Below are 12,561 nucleotides of genomic sequence, written 5' to 3'. Positions count from 1 at the left end.
GCCTCTTCCGGGAAAAAAAAGGAAGATATGCAAATTCGAGCCGAATTTGCATTTCTTATTTCGGATTCTGAGTGTCATCTAGACGTGCCCCCAGGTACTCTGACATTTCCATCCTGACCATAAGTTGTAAATACACTGAAACAGATGTTACTTTTATGCAATGGCAGCATGTGTATGGAGGGCATTGGGAACACTGCCCAACTAAGTATGCAAGTGCAAACATAGACTACATCTACACAGCAGGGCTAAAGTTGAATTGAGCAATGCAACTTCAGCTATATCAATTGCGTAGCTTAAATCGAAATAGCTTAACTTGGCTTTAGGTGCTGTCTACACAGCAGGAAGTGAAGGAAGAACACTCTTCCTTTGACTTCCCTTACTCCTCATGAAATGAGGGTTACAGGAGACAGAGTAAGAAGTCTTCCAATTCGACATTATTTTGAAATAAAGGCTTGTAGTGTAGACATGCATGATGTTATTTTGGAATAAGGTCAGCTATTCTGAAATAATGCTTCTGTGTAGACGTACCCATAGAGTGTATATGAGAGAGCAAGAGAATATACATTTGCAACTAAATACAAACCACAAACACCATAAATCTTTAGCAGCCTTCTACAGATTGTGGTGTTTGTAATTCATATTTAGTAGCGAGATGTTCTCCACCACCACTCCTCTGGTACATACTGTAGTTAAGGTCTAACCAAAAGTGAAGCCAACATTGATTTTCAGTAGGGCTTGGAGTACTTCCCAAGCCACAAGCTGCAGTGACTATAGACTGCTGTAATTCATATCTTACTGACCCAGGATAAACCCTGTTGGGGATTTGTGAAAAAGGGGTGAGCAAATAGGTCCACCAGGGTTAGACCTGGGTAGGCCACCACAACTATATTTACCTGCAACTAAGTGAATATGAGCGTTTGCAGGTCCTGTTGGCCACGAATTGCTGTTCCCAGCCAATGGGAGCTGTGGGAATGGTGTCCTAGTCCGTCTCACTTCCCACGGATCTCACTGGCTAGGAATGGTGATCCATGGTCAACAGGAACTGCAATCACCAGTACCTGTAGAGACGCAGGTAAATATAGAAGTGGCAGCCTGCCAGGGCTAATCCTAGTGAACCGCTACCATTTTATTGCCCACTCCTGTTCTAAAATGTACCTAGTTCTCACTGATTTAGCCTCCTTTCAAGTAGGACTATATTAATGTGCTCTAGGTCCATTTAGAGCAGTAGTTCTCAACTCATGGTCTGGGGGCCACTTGTGGCCAAATTAGCACACAGCTGTGGCATCCTCCGAACCATACTGTTAGTATATTTTATATATATATTGTAGATGCAGTCCACAGAACACAGACAGCTGCATAGTGGCCCACAATGGTAAGCAGATTGAGAACCACTGATCTACAGTGCACCAGGGCCAACAAGGTTCTATAGTTAACACCCCTCTAGTCCACACATATGTTTCAGGGACCAGCTTGCCATTCCCTGGTGTGGTTTCTGGAGAGGCAGGTACTGTATGTTATTCATGGGACCAGACTTTTCTTATTTTCTGCTCTACACCACTTGCTCCAAAGCTTACCAGCTATCACTGCTCTTCTGGTGAAAATGTACTACTAGCATGTTTGAATACTGTTTAACTGGAAGAAGAAGCCAAGGAAGTGACAGAGACAAATAAGGACACAGAATTTGGCCCATAGATTTTGACATCATTTCAGGACACTAGTGAAGAAGACTGTAGTGATTTGCCTCATGTGGTAACAACTTTAAATCAGCTGCAAACAGCATATCTGCAAATTAGGTTGTTATGCCTAGATTAAGCAAAGCACTTCTGCATTCTGAGCGTTTTGTTTAATTTGTATTCATAAATACATGTCAACATATGGAGTCTGTGTAGTTGTGTGCACCTGAACCTTTAATGAAGTATAAGGTATCTAGGATCCCATCAATTCGATGGCCATCCTTTAGAACAGGGGTGGGAACCTAAGATCTGGGGCCGGATGCTGCCCCTAGCTCACCTGGATCCGGCCCCTGAGACTCGCGGCTCCCCCCAGAATTGGGGAGCCCGCAGTAGTGCTTCAGCCTCTTCCCTGTACCATTCCCATGCAGGGCTGGAGCATACTAAATCTACTAGCATGTCCCTCCCTCCCCCCAGGCTCTGGTGTGAGGGGAACGTATTTCTCCTTCTCAGTCAGGAACCAAGTCAATGAGGGTTGTTGTTTTTTTCCTTTTCACTTGTGCCTAACCTCTGACTGATTTTGCTGTAGTTCACTGACACCCAACCCAAAAAAGGTTCCCCATCCCTGCTTTAGAAGCTGGCTTCAGCTAGTAATTTTTCTTATGAGTGCTAAGGTAAAGAAAGCAACATTCAGGGGGGAAATGGGAGAATGATAAATATTATTTACCTGGCTTTTGAAGGAGGGCTGATTTCTCTAAAGAAGCCAGTTATTTGTTTGTGAAGGGATACATAACATGATCATTGTACAACATTTAAGAACGAATCTAAACACGAATGATTGGTGTTTGAATAACATGGAGAACATGACTAGAATTGCAAAAGGGCTGGAAACTATAGGACAGCTTCCCTAAGCAATGAAAAAAGATGTGTTTCCTTTTTTAAATGTGCTTGTGTAAAATTTGGGGAAGATTGGGGAGAGGGGGCAAAAAAGAAGAAAGAAAAAGAAAGAGGAAATGGAAACTGTTCCAGAATTATTCAGTAAAAAAGTTAGTCCAGGAGTAAAAAGAAGACAGTCTGAATTAATGGTTTGTTGGTTTTTAAGTTAATTGTATGACCCTTAGCAACTTGAGTACACATCTAAGTTGAGGCTAAATTAATATTAATGTGAGACAATACCAAGAAACCATAGAGGCCCTAGCTGTTAATGATCTATTTATAATGTGTTTTGAGGGAATACATTAATACAAAAGGATTTATCCATTACATGACCACAGCTAACTGATGGAGAGCTGATTGGCAGTATTACCCAGCATCCTGTTCTTATTTAACAATAACACAAATAATTGCAGTCAACCCAATGGCTCTATTTGACTTTGGGCCATTTGTGTTGGTTCTCACCAAACGTGAATTTGCTAGAATATTCACAAAGAGTAAATTTGATTACTGTAGATGTTAAAAAAAATACAGCTCACATCACCAATGGTACCAATAGATCACATTTATGTTTTAAAAATTTGGCTGCTTAAAAGCTTGCTGTGCTTTAAAAGCAAAAACAAAACAAAAAACCCTCAAGAAACTCTACAGAACAGGAAAAAGTACATACTTGGCCATTGACAGGGTTGTTCTGTGTGGCAGAAGAGTGAATCTGTAAAGAAAGCATAAATCAGTAATTTTGTTGTAAAAAAGCTTGATTAAATGTCATACCATCTCAGGAAAATAAACCCATTTGTATTGGCTGGATGACGGAAGGAATATGCAGAGAAGAATATACCCCTTCTGTTCCTTTAGGCTACTGTATGGAAAGTTGAGCGTATACGCCTGAGAAAGTGTGGTGAAAGAGTATGGTTTACTTAATGGTAATCAAATCTCCTCCCCAGAGAAAATATACTGAGTGGGCTTGAAGGGATTCATACAGAGGCATAGAGGAGACAAATTCTAATGAACTTTGAGGTTTGTGTATATTCAGTGATCATCCTCCAGTTGCCAGTCTGAGCTAAGAGAATTTCCTAGGAAAATTAGAGTAATGTACCAGCAGGAGGCAAATGTACACACACAGGTTATTTAATTACAAAGGAATCTGAAGTATTTAATCAGAATATTAACCTGATGAGAGTTTTGCTTGAGTCAACAATGTTGAATAAGCCCCTATCTTACTTTTCACCATTGACAGGGAGCAGTGAAGACACATTCTGCCTCATACAGTTTCCCACACTTCTCCAGTGCAGTGGGTGAACTGCAAACTGCTACTCCTCTTGTGTACATCAAACACATGTCCCACCATGGAGAAGGCAGAGCCATGGTTAACTTATACCTCTTCCTATCCTGTCAATCCCTTTTGTGAAGGGGCTGCAATTCTGGTCACCCTTTTCCCTTCAGAGTTCAACACCTCTCCTTTCTCAACAGGCCTATGTAAGAGCCATCCAGAATGCAGCCTTACATTTTTGGTCATTGTGGCTGTGTCTACACTGTACCCATACCTTGAAATAAGCTACACAATTTGAGCTACGCAAATTGCGTAGCTCATTTTGAGTCAATTTTGAAATAGCTTATTCTGTTATTTGGCGCAGTCTACAGTGCCAAATTTCAAAATAAACCATTATTCTGAAATGCCCCTTACTCCTCATGTAGTGAAGTTTACACAGACATCAGAATAGTGAGCCTGTTATATTTTCAAATAATGGGCTTGCTGCAAAGACATGGGATAGTTATTTTGGGATGTCTCCACTATCCCGAAATAGTGCTGCAGTGTAGATGTAGCCTGTAAGAGGCACATCAGGACAAATTGTTAAACCCAGTGGTAAGATGGTACTTACACGTCTACAGATCACGATGTTGTAGGAGGATGAACTCTGCAAAGAAACCCAACAATAATTACTTCTGTGTAATATGGGATGTTTGAATATCAGCATCTCTCAGGAAAAGAAAACTATTTGCATTTATTTACTCAGTGAGGGGAGCGTCTGCTTTTTCCTTATTTTGCCCCTTCTGATCATCACCAGAGACTAAATGAAAGTTCTAAAATGGACGTTTCAGAAAAGTTTAACACAAGAAAAATCAAAACCATAAATAACCTCCCAACCCAACAAAACCCCCTGGCTACGTCTACACTGGCATGATTTTCTGAAAATGCTTTTAACGGAAAACTTTTCCGTTAAAAGCATTTTCGGAAAAGCACATCTAGATTGGCAGGATGCTTTTCCGCAAAAGCACCTTTTGCGGAAAAGCGTCCGTGGCCAATCTAGACGCAGTTTTCCGCAAAAAAGCCCTGATCTCCATTTTCGCGATCAGGGCTTTTTTGCGGAAAACAGTACTGTGCTGTCTACACTGGCCCTTTTGCGCAAAAGTCTTTTGGAAAAAGACTTTTGCCCGAACGGGAGCAACATAGTATTTCCGGAAAAGCACTGACGATCTTACATGAGATCATCAGTGCTTTTCCGGAAATTCAAGCAGCCAATGTAGACAGCTGGCAAGTTTTTCCGCAAAAGCAGATGATTTTGCGAAAAAACTTGCCAGTCTAGACACAGCCCCTCAGAATAATTATGGGGGCAAATTAGTAGATTATATATTGGCCTCTATGAAAGGCATTGCCAAGCCAAAGCAATCTAAAAGAAACTGCCAGGGGAATTGTGTTGCAACCAGAGCATTTTGACACTGTCTGGTTTGTTGAGAAGGGATGGCTCCAACTCGCAATCCTCTCTGAAGGCCCACTACGGGTAGTTTGCAGCCCTGGAGAAGTGTGTGTGTGGAGGGGGGGTCTAGCAGACAATTCCCAAGCTCTTCCTATGGTGATCTAATTCTGCAGAAAGTTCTGTATAAATGACAATGTGGCACCTATGCACTAAGACCATTTTCAAATTTGTGTGTCCAGTGATAGGCTTCCAAATCTATACTATAGGCATCTAAATAAAACTGATGACTTTGAGAGGTAGGGAGCATCTCTAGCGACCACTGATGTTTATGGGAGAAGTGGGTGCTCAGCACCTCTGGAAAAAAAAATCAGGTTAGTTTTCTACAGGTGCCTTCAGCTAAAATTTTGAAACCCGTGTGCCTAAAGGACTTGGGGGCAATCTTTTTTTAAAAAGACAAAAACAACACTCAGGTGCCAATGACTTTCAATAAGAAAAGAGTGTCAAAATACTCCATGTGCTTTTAAACATTTCCCCGTGGGAACATAAGGTTTCCATGTAAAAAGCTTCCTGCTCTGAAGTCAGTCCTCAGGAGACCTAGCCAACATTTGGATAATAGTCTTCTCCCTACGGGACCAACTACACTCTTGTCTCCATTTTTTTAAAATAGTGAGAACATTCCAGTATGTTAAGCACTCCAATTCAGTCTTGCAGCACAATGCAAACACATATATTAGAGTTATACTATGGAGAAATGCCTTACTGCCCTCAGTGAGAAAAATAAAAATAAATATGAGCATGAAGTAGGAAATGAATTTTTAAACTATTGTTTCTCAGCAGTTTTAATGTTTTCTCTTCTATTTAATTGAAACTTAAAACAAATTCAAAATGCTAGTATAATAAATAATAATAAAACAATCTTTCAATTTGGTAATAAGTTATATAGTAGCTAGTAAACTCCACCTCTGGTTACGCAATTGTTTTCCTTCTATATGCCTTGGTTGTCAACCTTAGAATTTACTCAGTCCAGGATATAATTATTACTTTGTAAAAAAGAAGACCCCCCCCCACTTATCATGAAAGGAGCCACCGCCATCCTGAAGAGCTCTCTATTACTTTAGCCATAATAATGCTAACTTTCAACAAAAGTTGCCACACAACAATTAATGGAAGTAGTCAATAAATGCTTTGGTGTGAGTTGGACTAAGAGGCAAGTTAGGTAAAAATACAAGTATTTGGTGGGTGGGAGGGGGAACAAGGAGAAGCAAGTGTACTCACTTGATCACAAGGATTGACTTTTTTCACAACCTGTAAAGAAACCAGAAACCTAGTCATCAGGATTGTTTTAATACATCTTTGTTTCAGACAAAGAAACATGTAAATTACTTGGAAGAGTTGAAAGGTTCCATATTTGCTTCCTTTCGTTCATCCTGTATGGATTTGTGTAGTGCGGGTGGGGTTCCTCCAAAAATTAAAATAAACTAAGTATGTAGACAATTTTCATTTTGAGAAATGTCACATTTTCAGTCAAAGGGCTCTGCTTATTTATAAGGTGGTTACCTGGCCAACAATATCACTCCTATGTGAAGTAAACAACCTTGTTGAAAAACCATTTATTCCTTGTAAGTGTGTCTGTACATCAAACATTATATGGCTTGCTCAATAGATACCTATTTTTATTTGTCTATATACGAGAGGCAAAAACTAGAAGGTGATGACTCCACTGTGCCAGATCCACACTAGACATTTTCATACATTTCTCCCAGTAAGGTGGGCTATCCTCTTGCTAAGACCAGATGATGTACTGCTATAGAATAGGAACAAATTTGTCAGTGAACTGTGGGAAAAAAAGGGTGAGTCCTACCTCTTCTATCACAGGAGCCTTCATACACCCTCACCCTCTCTGCCTGGGCCTTATATGGACATGTAGTATCTGTCTTTTGATCATTTTATCTAGTGTAATGAAAATTCAGGTGAAGCTCCATTCCACCTCCTGACAACAATCCACCCAGAATCCTATGCCACGTCCAAACAGATATGTCACTCTGGTTCTCCAGGTACCATGGACATCCTTCCATGTGAGAGAAACGAGGCACAGGATTTACATTCATAATAGCATGAAATTAGAAATATACAAAACAACCCATGATTACCAGTGGGATTTTGTGGTTCTGTAAAAGAAACCAGAAATCTGATTATTTTGTGCAAGGATTTGTGTCAGCTCTAGTGTAGACAACACCTGACTCTCCCCAAGGGACTATTCCACAGCTGGCAACTGATAGAGCACAATAGTGCTCTGGGCACGACCCCTCTCCTTCCAACACCTGGAATGCTGGCCTTACGGGGCAAGTAACATACTGCATCATTCTATGTACACGAGAAGGTGATGTGCTCTTGCAATATTGGCTCTACATGACATGAGAATCCCAAACTGATGAGCTAGATGAAGAATCTCACACACAGTTCTCAATTTTTAATCACATTCATTTAATTCTTTAAAAGCAAGGCTCCAACAACCATGACTATTAGCCATAATCAAAGCTAAGCACACATTTAGTTAGAGCAGTGCACTGAAGCAAAACTGCAGGGAGAGGTTTCCTCAGCCATAGGACTGGGTTTTTTATGAACCCTTTAAAAGAAACCAGAAACTAGTTATCAGCTGGAAAAGAGTATGCTGTCTGTACAAAGAACATCTATAGGGAGTTTTAATGAGAGGGTTCTAAGTAAGGGGAAACAGTCTTTCAGCAAGATAACTCTAGTTTTGTGTAATGTTTCCAAAGAGAAAGTGACTATGGCCTCTGCTGAGTGCAATACACTTATTTGCCTTTGCTTATCACACATAGAAATATGGATAAAGAATGATTTTGGGGCCCATCATTTAGGGAATATTCAGATAATTTTTCAGCACAAAATAATAAATCTAAAAACTTCTAGGAAGCCTAAAATGGAATTAAACAATGGATAAAATATTGGGGAATCAGTTTCAAAATGCTGTTCCTGCTGCAGATAAAGTCAATGGCAAAGTCACTAATATGTTACTTACATCAATATTGCTGCTCGGGATTCTGTCCCCACTCTGTAAAGAACCCAGAAGTCAATTACTTTTTGATGACGGACTGTTCAAATACTCTGTTTCAAGAACAGAAACCATGCAATGCTTGTGGTATAAAAAAAATTACATAAGATTCAGTTTTCCTTCCTGTTATTCCACTACTCTAGTGGCAGATGCCATACACGCAAAGAAAATGTCATTGTGGAGACTATATTCTGTTTGATTGTATAGAACTTTCAAGGGGTCCAAATAATCATTTATGTGGGCTGTGACAGGTTGGGTACAAGCCTTCATACACCTTAACCCTCTCTCTGCCTGGGCCTTATATGGATGCATAGTATCTGTCCTTTGATCATTTTATCTAGTGTTATGAAAATTTTCAGCTGAAGATCCATTCCACCTCCTAGCAGCAATCAACCCAGAATCATATGCCATGTCCATACAGATATGTCACTCTGATTTGCCAGGTAACATGGACATCCTTCCATATGGAGAAATGAGTAATAGGATTTGCATTCACAATAGCATGACATTATAAATTCATAAGGAAAAAAACTCATGCTTACCAGTGGGAATGTGTGGCGCTGTAAAAGAAACGAAAAATCTGATTACTTTGTGCAAGGATTTGTTTAACTAGCGTACTGTTTCAGAAAAAAGAACTCTATCTTCACTGTACCAACTGCATTATGGAAAGGTTTACCATGTATGAATTCTTTGAAAAGTAAAGAGCAGTGTGTTTACTTTGAAAAGTAAAGAGTAGTGTGTATTCAGTGTTGAATACACAGTAGAAATTATTACACACAGGGTATGTCTAGACTACATCCCTCTGTTGCCAGAGGGCTGTAAATTAGACATACTGACATTTAAATCCCCACTTCATTTGCAATTTCCCGCACTTCATTTGAATAAAAATGGCCACCGCATTTTGCTGAGTCAGCAGTTTGTCAGCAAAAACCGGCTTTCAAGATGGGGATCAGGCGAAAAAGAAAGCCTTTGTCGTCCGATCCTGTAAACCTCGCTTTAAGAGGCATAAGGGATCGGCCGACAAAGGCTTTCTTTGTTGCCCAATCCCTGTCTTGACAGCCGCTTTTTGCAGACAAACTGCTGACTCAGCAAAACACGGTGGCAATTTTTATTCAAATAAAGCGCGGGAGATTTAAATCCCCGCTTCATTTGCAATGTTGGTACGTCTAATTTACATCCCTCTGGCGACAGAGGGATATAGTCTAGACATACCCTTATTTTCCCATAGTGAAAGAATTCTGTTCATTTGAATGGCCATCAAAATGAGTCTGATCCAAAGCCTGCTGCAGTCTGTTGGAGTCTTCTCTTCGCACCTCACAAAATTATGTGTGTGTGGAGCAATGGGGAGAGAATTCTTGTGCTCAGTGAAGTGTCCATAGCCCCATATATTTAATACCCCTCATTTGTGAAAGATGGTCTACTTTTCCATCAGCTGACTACAGCAAGAATAGAGGAATATGAGGATTTAGTACTAAGGAAGGTTACTAGATGTAATTGTAAAAAAAAATATTTTGCCACATTTCATTCTGAAACAAACTGTAAATATTTATTCACCCACTTCTAGGTAGAAATTATTTTAATCTGAAGTTAAGATTTGAGAGTGAATCAGTACAGTAGAACTACAATAGCTGGAATCTAAAGACTGAGGTGAGTTTATTGAAGAAAGCTGCAATAGAAACAGGAAGATGAAGAGGCCTTGTCCAAGGTAGCCATGTGGGATCAACAGGGAATCAGACTACAGTACAATTACAGGATGTTAATCATATACTTGTGATGCAATAACATGCCTGTAACCTGACTGGGACAATTTCATTTCCGTATAATGTCAAATTATTAGATCAATAATATAATCCCGTTCAACAAATGCTTCCACCCAACAACTGGACCTCTGTATCTGAGGGTATGTCTACACTACAGAGTTAGTTTGAACTAACTTAGTTCGAATTAGTTAATTCGAACTAAGCTGATTCGAACTAACGCGTCTAGAACTAAAAACTAGTTCGAATTAACGTTTTGCTAATTCGAACTAGCAAGTCCACATTGAGAGGACCCTGAACAGGGCTTAAGGATGGCCGGAAGCAGTGCCGGCAGGGCATCAGAGGAGGACTTAGAGCGTGGAGATGCTGTCTCAGGCTAGCCGAGGGCTGCGCTTAAAGGGACCCGACCCCCACCCCGGACAGACAGTTCTCAGGGGTGCCCCACTTGAAAACCAGTCCTGGCTTGGAGTGCCCGGAGTGCCCACACTGGGCACATCACAGCACTTGGCCATCAGCCCGGCTGCACTTGCCGCAGGCTGCCATCTGGGGAGAGGGGACAATTGGGGGGCTGCAGGAGAGCTTCCACCCCCAGAAGCCCGCAGAGCCAGCCCAGTCCTCCCCATCGGGGGCTCATACCCCATTCCTCCCTCACTTCCTTCCACTTACTCTTCCCTAGCCCCCCTTCCTGATGTACAAAATAAAGATAACGTTTCTTCCAACATTGACTTTGTCTTTATTGAACAAAACTGGGGGAGACTGGGAAAAGGAGGTGGGAGAGGGGAAGAGAAAGGCTGGAAGAGAGAAGGGCAACTAACATGATCAGGGGTTTGGAACAGGTCCCAGATGAAGAGAGGCTACAGAGACTGGGACTGTTCAGCTTAGAAAAGAGGAGATGGAGCGGGGGTAGGTGGAGAGGGTGCATACAGAAAAGTTCTTCATGAGTTCCCATAAAGGAGGACTAGAGGACACCAAAGGAAAGGAATGGGTAGCAAGCTTCAAACTAGTAAGAGAAAGTTGTTCTTCACAAAGCAAAGAGTCAACCTGTGGAACTCCTTGCTGCAGGAGGCTGTGAAGGCTACAACTAGAACAGAGTTTAAAGGGAAGTGAGATCAAGTGATGGAGGTTGGGTCCATGGAGTAGTCTTAGCCAGGGGGTAGGAGTGGTGTCCCTGCCCAAAGTTTGTGGAAGGCTGGAGAGGGATGGCACGAGACAAATGGCTTGGTCACTGTCTTCGGTCCATCCCCTCCAGGGTCCCTAGGGTTGGCCGCTGTTGGCAGACAGGCTACTGGGCTAGATGGACCTTTGGTCTGACCCAGGACGGCCATTGTAAGCTCAGGGCTCAGGGTCGGGGGTCTCAGTGGACCCCCTTGATTTTCATGCACACCTGCTCCTGGGTGGCCAGGCTGGCAGCTCTCCGGCCCTAGACGGCCACTTTCCTGTGCCTAGTGCGGAGATCGTGGACAAGGTCCACGATGTCTGCACTAGCCCAGGAAGGTGCCCGCCTCTTGCGGTCCCGGGCAAGCTTCCGGGAGCCGCCAGCCTGGTCCCAGGAAGAGGGGGTGGGCTGGGGGACATCGGGTGGGTGGCTCTGTGCCGTGCCAGGTGCAGGGTCTGCTGGCTGGGTGCTGGCAGGCTTGCACCTGACATGGGCACCGTAGCCAGCCCGTGGCCCTTTAAGGGGTCCGGGGCCGGGAGGGGGGCATAGAGTTTCCCTGGTGTTGGCCTGAGTGGCCACCAGGGAAACCTGGGGAGGACTAGCCTCCCACTAGTTCGAATTAAGGGGCTACACAGCCCTTAATTCGAACTAGTAAGTTCGAACTAGGCTTAATCCTCGTAAAATGAGGTTTTCCTAGTTCGAACTAAGCGCTCCGCTAGTTCGATTTAAATTCGAACTAGCGGAGCGCTAGTGTAGCGCCTATGAATGTTAGTTCGAACTAACGTCCGTTAGTTCGAACTAACATTGTAGTGTAGACATACCCTGAGAGTTAAGCATGTGGTTATTCAGAAGCACTTGGATTCGTAACTCTTTAAGTTGCTGAGAAAGAGTACTTACCTCAGGTGGGTAGGGGTTGCTTTCGGGAATGGGCTTTGGCTGTAAGAAAACCAGAAAATATGTTATTTCTTCATAATAAGGAGTAATTTAAAATACAATACTGTTTCATGAAAAGAAACCTCTCTATTTAAGAGTCTGAGGGTATGTCTAGACTACATGGCTCCGTCGACGGAGCCATGTAAACTAGTTTACCCGGCATAGGCAAAGAAGCGGGGATTTAAATAATCCCCGCTTCATTAAAATAAACATGGCCGTTGCGCTGTGCCGACGATCAGCTGATCCGGCACAGCACGGTAGCCTAGATGCGGATCAGTCAGCTGGGGAAGCCTTTGCCGATCGATCCCTTCTGCCTTGTTTCACAGGGATAAGGGATCGGTCA

General features: G+C 42.4%; 1 protein-coding gene across 1 annotated transcript in view; it reads right to left on the bottom strand.

Annotated features, from left to right (window-relative positions):
- LOC102451418 (uncharacterized) overlaps positions 1–12,561 on the bottom strand; it is a 58,051-nt gene that overhangs the window by 17,771 nt on the left and 27,719 nt on the right. Inside the window, exons 14-20 of the mRNA XM_025182964.3 lie at positions 12,183–12,221; positions 8,915–8,932; positions 8,340–8,372; positions 7,450–7,467; positions 6,575–6,604; positions 4,484–4,519; positions 3,274–3,315 (exon numbers count right to left, since the gene is read on the bottom strand). Coding sequence (XP_025038749.3) covers positions 3,274–3,315; positions 4,484–4,519; positions 6,575–6,604; positions 7,450–7,467; positions 8,340–8,372; positions 8,915–8,932; positions 12,183–12,221 — 216 coding nt within the window. The remainder of the gene's footprint in view (positions 1–3,273; positions 3,316–4,483; positions 4,520–6,574; positions 6,605–7,449; positions 7,468–8,339; positions 8,373–8,914; positions 8,933–12,182; positions 12,222–12,561) is intronic.

Source organism: Pelodiscus sinensis, chromosome 9 (genome assembly GCF_052426305.1).
Source record: "Pelodiscus sinensis isolate ZL-2025 chromosome 9, ASM5242630v1, whole genome shotgun sequence".
Taxonomy (NCBI): Eukaryota; Metazoa; Chordata; order Testudines; family Trionychidae; genus Pelodiscus; species Pelodiscus sinensis.
This window is presented reverse-complemented; position numbering and strand designations above follow the sequence as displayed.